This window comes from Parus major, chromosome 21 (genome assembly GCF_001522545.3).
Source record: "Parus major isolate Abel chromosome 21, Parus_major1.1, whole genome shotgun sequence".
Classification (NCBI taxonomy): Eukaryota; Metazoa; Chordata; class Aves; order Passeriformes; family Paridae; genus Parus; species Parus major.
This window is the reverse complement of record NC_031789.1, coordinates 3,522,153-3,533,685: the sequence shown is the minus strand read 5'-3', so window position 1 is coordinate 3,533,685 and position 11,533 is coordinate 3,522,153. Positions and strand designations below refer to the sequence as shown.

The 11,533-nt window shown below is 47.2% G+C and overlaps 1 protein-coding gene across 9 annotated transcripts in view; it reads left to right on the top strand.

Annotated features, from left to right (window-relative positions):
* The window catches only part of CAMTA1 (calmodulin binding transcription activator 1), a 234,801-nt gene that overhangs the window by 199,789 nt on the left and 23,479 nt on the right, over nt 1-11,533 (top strand). For 6 of the 9 annotated variants that reach the window (XM_015648182.2, XM_015648184.3, XM_015648185.2 and 3 more), the window contains 5 exons: nt 8,034-8,173; nt 8,418-8,614; nt 8,952-9,030; nt 9,874-10,189; nt 10,558-11,081. In XM_015648182.2, coding sequence (XP_015503668.1) covers nt 8,034-8,173; nt 8,418-8,614; nt 8,952-9,030; nt 9,874-10,189; nt 10,558-11,081 — 1,256 coding nt within the window. Of the gene's footprint in view, nt 1-6; nt 323-663; nt 1,003-8,033; nt 8,174-8,417; nt 8,615-8,951; nt 9,031-9,873; nt 10,190-10,557; nt 11,082-11,533 lie in introns of those variants that run through there. The other 3 variants (XM_033519215.1, XM_033519216.1, XM_033519217.1) reach the window with 3 other exon arrangements.

Here is an 11,533-nt window from a genome sequence, read left to right as displayed (position 1 = left end):
CCGCTGCGGCCGCCGGGGCGCGGGGGGGGCACCGCTGAGAGCCGCCGGCGCTGCGACAGGACGGCGGGGCTCCAGTTGGCTGCGAGGATGCGAGAGACGACAAGCAGGTCTGGGGGGAGCCTGCTCTGCCCGCCCCTGCTGCGGGGTCTGCGCCAGATGCTGACTGGAGCCTCCGCTGATGCCTTGTAGACTTCCAGGTCAGTCCGCTGGTGCCAGGTGTTGTCACATTATTTACCTGGCAGCAGGTAGAGGGACTACAGAGGGGTCCGGGACCCCCAGCCGTTGCAGGTGGACGTGCACATGTGAGAAAGTACTGCTTTCAGTAAGTATTGCAGGATAAAGTGTTGCGCAGTGTTTGTTTGGGTTGAAATCTGCATGCTTCTGTGTTGTGCTTTACTTCACTGCACTTCCACAATGACTGCACGTCTTGCTGCTCGCTGTGTCCCCCTTTGCTGTGCCCCCAGCCGTGGGACGTGGTCGTGTTTTCATGTGCTCGCCCTCCCGTGCTGGTGCTCAGCCCCTCCCGAGCGATGTTGCGATGCAGGCTCAGAGTTGTGACAGCACTTTAATTGTAGCATCACGTGTGCAGCAGGACACATTACATCCGAGCGCCTCCAGCTCACAGCCTCGTGTTCTGAGCTGGCAGGGCACAGGAGGAGGTCGGTAGCTCAGACCTTCTTGGGAATCTTAGGGATGCTGGAAGCACACGTCTGCTCTGCACCACCTTTTTGGAAAACTTGTTTTGCAGCGTGCTTTGCCAGAAGGAGTGGGACTAGGAGGAGGACTTCAGGAGACTGTGTGGACTGCTGGCAGTTTAGATGGGGTAAACATGACTGATGTCAGACTTCATGAAAGCGTCCAGCAAAGGAAATCTCCGTCTCACTTGCTGACCTGTTCCAGTGCTTCACAGTTTTGTAGCTTCCAGCAATTCCTATTTATCTAACTTTGTAGCAAATAGAGGCCATTTTATAGCGTGCTGCTCTTCAGTGTGATGATTTCAGAGTGAGTATTTTGACTGTTGTGGTTGCAGATTTAATGAGAGCAAACTTGGGTCAGAATTGTTATTATATGCATACAAAAATACCATACACAGTACTGTAAGCACAGATACTGCGTAGTGTGGCATGAGATGTTTTTTTCCTGTTTGTAGCCCCTTTAGCACGTAGCCCTTGGAGGAGGAAATCTCCAGGAGCCCTAGGTAGTAGCACAGGGCAGGTGAGCAGCAGCACAGCATGTTCTCCCAAGCTGTTGCTCTTTGTGTACATCCAAGAGCATTTTTCCTCTACATTTTTCATAGCATTGACACCTGTCAGGTCGATTTCTGACCTGAGATGCAGAGACTGACCTTAGGCAGCCAGATTTTTATACAAATTACAAAACAGCACAAGAAGTGATGTCTTTAGCAGTAACCCTACTCTAAAATATATAAAATACAGATGGCATGTTTAAAACCTTCCTTTGTTTCCTGAAGCAGCTGTTCCTGGATAGCATTAAAATCTTGCCCTCCCTAAGCCCTGGGGGAGAGAAGCCTGAAAAATAGGGCAGCAAGTGCTTTATTGCTGTTGGTACAGAGACTGCCACTTGGGGAGGAAGTCAGCCTGAGCAACCCTCCTCCTTCTCTTTTCTAGTAATGGTGTGATAAAGTAAGAAGTACCCTGTTTGAGGGAGCACTGGCTGCTGGGGGTGACAGAGAGGAACAGAGTAATCCCAGATGCCATGGGAGTAATAGCTCAAGTCCTATAGCACTAGAAGAACTATGGGAAAAGTGTTGACAGTAAGAAATCATGCCTTAGCAGGTGAATTAATGGTTTAAAATCACTGACGATACTTGTGTGTGCAGATCTGGATGACTTCATCATTCCTGCCCATGCTCAGTAGTGTTCTTTTCTTGGGTGAAAGCATGGGGTTGTTTGAGCTGCTGCTTAGGCTCAGAGTGTACAATACCGTGTTTTCCTCAGCTCGTACCTCGGTAGTTGTGGCATTTCTCACTGATCAAAAGCCCTGGAAGTGACCTGCCTCATTAACATAGATATGAATTTGTCCTAGAATATGAATTTTAAATGCTTTAATTTTCTGGGAGAGACAGTGACCTGTAACAACTTACTGCTAAAAAGAGGTTCTCGAAAGGGGTGTTGAGGATGTAACTGCAGTTTAATATCAGAAATAGGTGTTCCTGCAACAATGCCATTTCAGAAATCAGTATTAAATGATCAGATTGATACTGAAACATGAAAGATGTTCAGGATTTGTATTGTACAGAAGAATTGATCAAGATTTTATATAGACCGGTGACAGATGATTTGCAAAATAGAAACACTGTGAGTGACGTGGCCTTAGACTGCTTCCATCCCCACCCACAGCTTGTGCTGGATGAGAGAATATGGTGAGAGAATTCTGGCTTGCTCTGCAAAACAGAATAATGTCTTCATGCTGCATGGCTTTTTTTACAGTGCTCAGCTGTCACACTTGCTCAGTTCAGTCTGTGTGTGCTCATGCAGGGAATGATTTAACACAGAAACTGCCGGTAAAGAAGCAGCACAGGCTGAGAAGCCAAAGCCCTCAGAGTGGCTCCTCCATACCAGAGTATCTAAGCACAGTGCTTGGGAACACGTGCAGATGCAGGTCTTGAACACCACTGTTACCTCAGTGTTTAGAATTCTGGGGGGAGTAATTACACGCTGGACAGATGCAGCCTCAGTGGAATGTGCAGGAGATCATGGACCCCTCATCCTTTAGTCCTTCCAGCCAGATACTGTCTGTCATTTTGGTTGTGCAGCATAGCAAAAGCCTCCAGACCTCCAGGGGAGAGTGTGGAAAAAGAGCAAGTGTTGTTTAACACCACTTGCTACTAAGAACTGCCAATTTATTTTTCATCTGTATTTTCGGCAGTATTTTCCCTGTAATAGTTCTGGCTGCGCTGCCAAGTCGTGTGTGGCACAGACAGTTTCTTACTGTTTGAAGCTTGCTTGGCAGAAGAACTGAAGATCCTTTGGGGTGTGTTCTTGTCCAGTACAGCAGTGTGCAGAGATCAGAAAAGCACCTCTCTGTGATCATTTCTTAAAATTGGCTTGTTAAGCAGAAGAGGGCTTGTCACTTACTGCCGTGCCTTGTTGTTCCCTTAGCTCTGCACCCTGGGCCATGGTGGTGTTTTGGGTACCACACAAAGGAAGTGCAGAACTGATGTTTGATGAAGGTGTGCCTTTACTACCTGTTGTAATAAAGTGTGGGCAGAGGCAATGCTCTGAGCTGTGCCTGCCCGTGGGGAACACAGTGTGCACAGCTCAAAACCAGAAATCCTGCTGTTGGAAGAGGCTTCGGGTTAGGCAGTGGGGAGGGCTGTGCAGAGAAGGGGCTGTCGGGGTGTGGGTGAGGTGTTGCAAGTGCGAGTGTAATTTAGCTCCCCTGTCAATGCAGGGTCTGTGCAGTCAGGAGCTGTTACCAGGCTGCACAAGGCACGTGCTTCTGCAGCCTCCAGTGAAAACTTGTGTCACGTAAATGGCTGGCATCTGTTCAGATTCTTTCTGAGAAAATTCAGTGTTTATTGGAGAACACTGAGTGAGAAAATGGAGGTGTGGCTTTCAGAATCTTGGAGATGAAACTAACTCCCCTGCTCCCTGTATTTTCCACTCTCTCTATGCTTGCTGTGGTAGCTTATTGACCTCTTGATACAGGTGTGCTTTAAATAAATTGTGAAGGGATCTGGGTTAAGAAAACACCATTCGATTAAACCAACCCTGAAAAAAAATAAATAAAGTAACATTAAGCAATATCCAAGTTGCCTGGGTGTAGCTGTGTAAGCATGCAGGCTGTAACTCTAAGATGGTAGCTGATGTAAACAACCACGTATTCTTGGAGGATTTGTACCAGAATTGTTCTGCATCTTTAGATATGATCAGCGAGGAACCTGCTGTCATTACTGTGATCAGTAGTAGGCTCTTTCACAATGCAGATGAAAATGAAGCTTGTTCTGCACTTAAAAGATGGTTTGTGTTTTAGGGAAATGAGTAGCAAACTCAAACCAATTGCTTACTACTGGTGAAAATCTGACCAGGCTGCTGCTCTCAGTCCCTCCCTGCTGGGACAGTTCAGCTCCCCTCAGGTTGCCACCACCTCTCCTTGTTATGCTAGGGGAAAGATAGTGAGAAGTAATTTTGGTGTTACATTGATATTGTTAAATTTGAATAATGTCCACAAACGATACAGTGTCTAGAATATTTTCTGTGAAATTATTCTATATCCTAGAGATACAGAAATGTGGTTATTTTCTTCACCTTTAGTGGAGGAAACTTGAAGAACACCTTCAGAAACTGTCTCTGTAGTTTCCTGAAGAACATGAAAACATTTCTTAGATTGATATGTAATGGAAAAACTCAATAAATGCACAAATTTGCATGTCTAACTTTTTAGCTTGCAAAAAGGTATTCTATCATCAAAAGCAGAATTTTTGGGCAAAACCTTAAACATGTTTGTATCCATGTGGATATTTGTTGCCTTTGGACAGAGTGAGGGTGCTTCCAGTGCAAGATGTTTCCTTAGGCTTGGGCTGTTTAGAATTCCTGTACAATGTAGCAAGAGAAAAGCTTATTTGGACAGTGATTTCTATGCTGTTGAGCTGTCATCTTCAGTGCACTGCAAGAGATTTGCTTGTCATGAGATCCTCTTCTGGCAAGAGGAAGATGAGAATGTGGAAATTTTTCCTGTAACTTCAGTGCCTGTTAAGCAGGTGGCCCTGCAGAGACCCCTGAAGTGATCAAGAGAGAAAAGATTGTGACTAGAAAAATGAGAAATAACAGGATAAAAGGTCTCAGAGTTTCTCAGAGTGATAGCTGTAACGTTCAGCCCTGTGGCTCTTGTAGCTCTTCTCTCAGGTATTGCAAGGTACATCTGTTGGCTCATCAGCAGTGAGTGGAGCAGCTGGACATGGTCCAAAGTGCTGCTAATGTGGTGCGTGTTCAGGGCTGGGGTGGGAGAGGAGAGTTTTTCCTCATGGCTGAGTTCAGGAGAAACCTTGGAGGAAGGTGTTCACTCTCCCACTCCTTCCCTGCCCCCCCTTTTTTCTTTTTTGTGGTTTGGTTTGGGGTTTTTTCTTTGTTTTGGTTTTTTATTGTAGGTTTGTTGTTGCTGTTAGTTTGTTGGGGTTTCTTTGGCAGACTATTGCATGTACTTCAAGTGACCAGTTCCTTTTGAAAGGGACATCTTGGTGTAATTGGTATTACAGAATAATGAAAACACTATATATAAATAATTTTGGAATTGTCATCAGTTGTGGCTTGCTTAGGCAACAAGTTTGGTCACCTGGAAAACGGGCAGCATAGGGGCACCTTCCCTGCACTGCTGCCCCACTTACCTCATTTGCTGCCTGCAGCTTTCTCATTTGGGGGCACACCCTGCTCTGGGTAAATTCTGGTGGTCTCTTCTAGACACAGAGAGGGCTCTGGCTCTGGCCATGCTGTGCTGGTGCTCCAGAATGTTTGTACTTCGTATTTCACCAATAGCAGCATATTTCTAAAATAGAAGTCCTGTCCTTAGTATTTTCCAGGAGCACTGCCAGGGTGTTTGAATAGGAATACCTGGGAGCACCAGATGCTGTTTTGAATTCTGCTTCTTGAGAAAAATTCCCACCTTTCATTTCTTTGGTTTAGTGTTTCTGTCTGGGGACACTGGTGGGTGACAGGTGTATCTTTGGTAACTTCAGTCTTCTGACAAAAAAATTACAGTTCTCAGTATCTTTAGTTTGTGATCAGGAAAGGTGGAGGCTTCACTCATTACAGATCATAAAGCCCAGAGAGAAGAGCCTGGGAAATAGTTACAAACATAGGGCCCTCCATTTCTGTTCCAGAGTGGTTTCAGATTGAAGGAAAAAAGGGGGGGAAACAGTAATATGTACTTCTGCATTTCACTGGAATTGTTTTCTCCTTTTGGTTCCAGAAGTACTCTCTCTTGACCCCTAAATGAGTAGGAGCAAATCCCAGAATCTTGCAGCCCTGAGCTTTACTGGTTTATTACTCCAGTTCAAGCCACATTTCTTTTTAAAAGATGCTGCTCCTGCCTGTACAGGGCTGAGGGCTCAGATGTGATACCCAGTATGGTTTGCTGCTCTCAGCTGTAATAAATGCGAGTGCTGGTGCCCAGCTAAGGGAGAGTGGCATTACCTGTGTGGAGCAGAGCCGTTCCTGCAGGGCGAGCGTGGCCGCTTTTCCAGGTGCCCGAGCTGTCTCAGCTGTGTTTGCACGGGCGGGAGGGGACGGCTCAGCGGGGCCAGGGCTCTGCCAGTCTCTGCAGTGGACGTGCTCCGCCTGGAAATGGGGAGGGAGGAGACAGCGGTGTGGACTGCACTGCAGCACACTGCAGCACTCCTGGAACAAAGATTTGCTGGGCAAACCGGGCTTGTGTTGCTGCCGTGTGCTGAGCGCAGCTGGAGGACAGGGACGCATCAGCGCCATGAGTGTTTTGTGATACAGCTGCCAGTCCTTTCCCCGGGACTTTGCAATTAACAGGGCAGCTGAAGGATTAGTAAGGCACTAATATTAAGTCTTTTGGACTAGTGAGCTCACCTCTGACATGAGGTTAGATGGGAGGTGCTGGCCACAGTCCTTTGTCCCTGGCTCTTGAGCAGCCAGAGTGGGATAATGAAGTTGGCCAGACACGAGTGGAGCTCTTGCCTGTGGTCAGACCACAGAAGCCTCTTGGTGAGAAGGGGATGTCTCCAGCCAGTGGACCTGAGCTGTCTCGTAGCAATGATCTGCAGTATGGTCCTTAGTGCAGTACAGGAGAGAGCCACATCTCTCCCATACTCTCTAGTGAGAGCTGTGCCTTGGAGTGTAGCATGTGAGTACAGCCTTCCAGGGAGGGCTCTGTGTTCTTCCTGGAGAAGACTGTTATGTTTAAAACTTCATCAGAGCTTGTCTGTTTTGGTGCACATACTCCTTTTGCTGTCAGTGGGTTTGGTTCTGGATTTATGAGTGTTCTGCAGCATCACACCCTCTCTATGGATGCAAGAAACTGAACAATATTAGGGCTGTCTCTCCCTTACTGTTCACTACCTATGTTCTTAGCATAATACCAAGATTCATTAAATGTTCCCTATCCACCCATCCCAATCCAGCTTCACATGAGCTGCATGAAACTTATCCCTTATGGGTCAACAAGACAGAAGGAGATCTGCATTTGCAGCCGTTCCCTCTGCACTGACTGGCCCTGTCCAGAGGAACATTGCTCAGTTGATCTCTGTAAAACTCTGTGAACTGTATCAGGTTCAGCAGTGACCTGTCTGAACCTCCCTGCTCTGCCATCCAGGCCTTAGTAGCTGTAGGATAGTGCTGTGTTAAAATGCAGTGAGGGAAAAATCAGTAACACAGCCCTGAGACTTCTGCAGGGACCAGAGTTGCACGGATTTCCAGGGTGGTGTTACAGGATGGTCTGTGCCCATACACCAATTTCTGGAAGTTCTGTTTCTGGCACTTGGCTGAAGCTGTTTTCCAAGAAAGGGAGCCTGTCAGGGAAGGAGCAAGTGCCCTGATAAAGGCTTCTTTTCCTAAGCACAGAAGGATGCAGAGGAGTCCTTTTCTTCCAGGTACCATTATTGCATGATTCCAGGCAGCAAGTGAAGCCAGTTTTAGGATTCTTGTAAAGTAGGGGGTGACTCTAAAATGGCAGATGTGATCCTACTGGAATGCTCTCTGAATGGGTGTATTTGCTTAGAGTTTGTGTTTTGAAAGACCTTGCATTACCCCTAGTATTGTGTGCATACAGCTGGATTCACAAGGAAAGGGATTTGTCATCTGCCTGCATTTTTCATTTTTCTGTCTGTTTTCTGTAAGGATGTTCTCTGGAATTGTAGTCAAAGGGTTGCTGCAGGAAGTTAAAGAGCTAGGATACTGCAGGGCAAGTGTGTGGTGTGCATTTGCAAGTAGAGCAAATCTGTGTCACTTCCAGGATAGCTGTTTGTGACTTCCTATAGTTAGTTGTCTGTCAAAACTTGAGCTTCCTTTCCTTGTAAGGAAATGTCCTTACTCTGGCTTTCTCCAACCTAGATAACCAGTTCAGGATGTCCATATTGGAGCGACTTGAGCAGATGGAGAGGAGAATGGCTGAAATGACAGGCTCCCAGCAACACAAACAAGGAGTAGGAGGCGGGAGCAATGGGAATGGGAACAGTGGAACACAGGTGCAGGTATGAACCCTTCTGTATCCAGACACAGCTTTGTGCTTTCTTACCAGAGGTTTTTTTGGGGATGGGGTTTGGAAAGGGTTATAGTTTGTCCTAAGTAACAAGTCTGGTTTGTGGGTGCCTAACAGCAGCTGTTTTTCAGTTGCATTTGCCACTGTCTCAGTACTTGTTGAAGTGGAAGGCTGTCTGTTCAGGGCAAGCTGCAGCTTCTCTCCCTGGTTAAACTGGGATGTGTGTGGTGTTGCAGTGTGTTTCTGGGACTGGGACCCTGGGCAGCTGCTTTGAGAGCCGCGTGGTGGTGGTGTGCGAGAAGATGATGAGTCGTGCGTGCTGGGCGAAGTCCAAACACTTGATCCATTCAAAGACTTTCCGAGGAATGACACTGCTCCATCTGGCTGCTGCCCAGGGCTATGCTACTCTCATCCAGACCCTCATCAAATGGCGGTAAGACCCAGCCTGCTGGACTCTGGGGTGTCAGTACAGGCATGGCAGGAGCATGTATAAACTCTGCTCAGTCCACGTTTCTGGTTGTCTGTACAAAGAGCCAAGGGCCTGAATTTGTTCCCATCCCCTGATCTGATGGTACCTGTCTCTTGAGTCCAGTCATGGATGTATCATGCTCTTCATGTCTGTGGTGGGGGCATTGTCGATAGTAAATAAACGTGTTGTGGGCTTGTGTGTGACCTCTGCCCTGTGGTACAGCACTTGGGATAAATCTATGGATAGACAATGATCCTGACATGGCTACAGAGCATCATTCCTTCTCTTGTTTCCCCTGCAGCACCAAACATGCAGACAGCATTGATCTGGAGCTGGAAGTTGACCCTTTGAATGTGGATCATTTCTCCTGCACTCCTCTGGTAAGAGCAGGGTCTGAAACTTCTGGGAAAGTTTGAGGGCCCTTTGTGGGAGTTCTTTCTGATGTGTTACTTTCCTAAAGTGTTTCTCTGTGGAGAGTAGATGTTCCTGTGTGTTCCTGCTGCCTACGTGGTAAGACATGGTGCTATTGGCTTCCTGGCATTTTGTTGAGAAAGAGCACACAGAACAAAACTTTGTCATTGAGAAACATGAGGAAGGGGGACAGACACGTGGTTCTGGTTAGTGTTTTACACAGAATCTAGTCTCCACTATCATGGTGTGGAAAGGACTTCACATGCCTTCTTTCATATTGTCCTCTGTGACTGTTTGACTGTAGAGGTTGTAAAGTTACAAACTTAACATGGTCACTGGAGTCATGAAATCATGACTCAGAACTTAAACAAAAAGCCAAAACAGATGGAACCAGAACTGCCACTTTACATCTCAAGAGTGTTGATTTTATTATTCACAACCTTTGGTCCTATGTGCATGCTTCTGACCTCAGAGATTCCTTTGTGTATGAAGCTGTTCTGTCTCTGCAGTGATGTTAATGTCAAAAAAAAGCCCAAAACAAAAGAAAACAAACTTTTTTTAGTTTAGTCAGCTTTATTTGTCAATTGGAGTTTTCTCTGTTGTAGGAGAAAATAGCATGTATTCAGTCCTCTACATTGGCCTTTTGTTAGGTTGGGACATATATAAATGTAATTTGCTGGCTTTGAGCATGTCATGGTTTTGTTTGTCAGAACAGTTTTTCCTTGAGCTGGGATGTGCGTGGTACCTCCACTGCATTAATAAGAAAGGAGAAGGCAGGTCTTCCAGTGGGTCAGTTACCTTTTCTTCTTTAGATGTGGGCATGTGCCCTGGGCCACATGGATGCAGCTGTTGTGCTGTACAAGTGGGACCGCCGAGCCATCTCCATTCCTGACTCCCTCGGGCGACTGCCGCTGGCCATCGCTCGGTCTCGGGGCCACGTGAAGTTGGCAGAGTGCTTGGAGCAGCTACAGCGAGATGAGCAAACTCAGCTTGGGCAAAACCCCAGGATTCAGTGCCCCTCGAGCACAGACTCCAGCACAGAGAACTGGGTGTCCCAATGGCACAGTGAGCTTGTTGCTTCTCAGGAGCCTCAGAAGGGAGTCACAGTGATTTCCAGTACAAACACAGGTAAAACATCCTGGAGGGCATGCTCTGTTTTGCTGACATTTAACATGTGAAAATGTGGGGGCAAGGAGCTCACTTGGGCAGAAGGTGCCACCTGGTAGTCTTGCTGTCCATGCTTAATTCTTTTCTTGTGCTCCATACACTTGCATAAGCATCAGGAAGAGGAGTGAATGCCTGCTTTGGAAAGACTTGTGTATCTTAGGAGTGATTGAGACAGTATCCTCCCTGGGTGGTTGTTACTCCCATTGCACATCCTCTCAGGTGCCCATGGAGCACAGTGCAAACTTTGGCCTGAGACAGAAGCTGTTGATGTTCCTACAGCAGTCATGAGTTGCATGTTTAGTTTTGACCATTGATCTGTTTGTTTACAGAGCTGAGGCGGCCAAGGTCAGAACCTTCCAGCTATTACAGCAGTGAGACTCAGAAAGATTACCCTGCACCCAAAAAGCATAAGCTGAGCCCTGAGTATTTTCAAGCCCGGCAAGAAAAGCTGCTTTCCACTGCACTGAGCCTGGAACAGCCAAGCATTAGGAAGCAGAACTCCAGCTCCAAGCAATCCTCCACTGAGACAATCAGCCCCAGTGAAGGGCTGAGGGACTATGGCCGGGAGCTCTCCCAGCACATCCCAGAAGTTACTGGGTACCGGGGCTCCGGCAGCCAGGCAGGCATCAAATGGAACGCAAAGGACATTTATATTGGTGTGTCTGCAGTGCAGGTGGCAGGGAGCCAGAAGGGCACTGCCCTGGGGAAGGATGCTGTGGCCCATCGGCTGCGCCAGCGGGAGCAGATGAATGTGTTGATGATGGCCGACAGGGAGATGGTGGATGCAGAACTCTTGTCCTACAGGGACAACGCAGGGGATGAGGACTGTTTACACCACATGGATGAACTGCAGGTAAACACACCCACAGCACCAAGATCAGCAGTCTCATAGAGCATGGAGGATCCTGACCACGAAAAACTCCTATGGAGGCCTCTAGAGACTGAATTGTGCTTTGAGGAAGGAGGTGGTCACACAGCCAGTGTATACTTTCTTCCAGTTTCAACACAGACATAAAGGCTAAGAGTTTAGCATTTAGAGTTCTACACTGGCATACACTTCAACAGTGTACAGAATGCACAAAACTGCAGTTGTGCAAGGAAAAAGGAAGGAGCAAAGCCTGATCACAGAAGTGCATGTCACTCAGGTGGCCCAATAGTCCTGTGGGAACTGTGCAGCAGTCCCTACAAAGACAAGATGTGACAGAAGTAGTGCTATGATTGCAGGCCAGGCATCTGCACTTCAGAGGGAAGGAGGGAAGAGTGGAGAATGGGAGAGACAGTGGGTTTGAGAAGGAAGAATCCTAC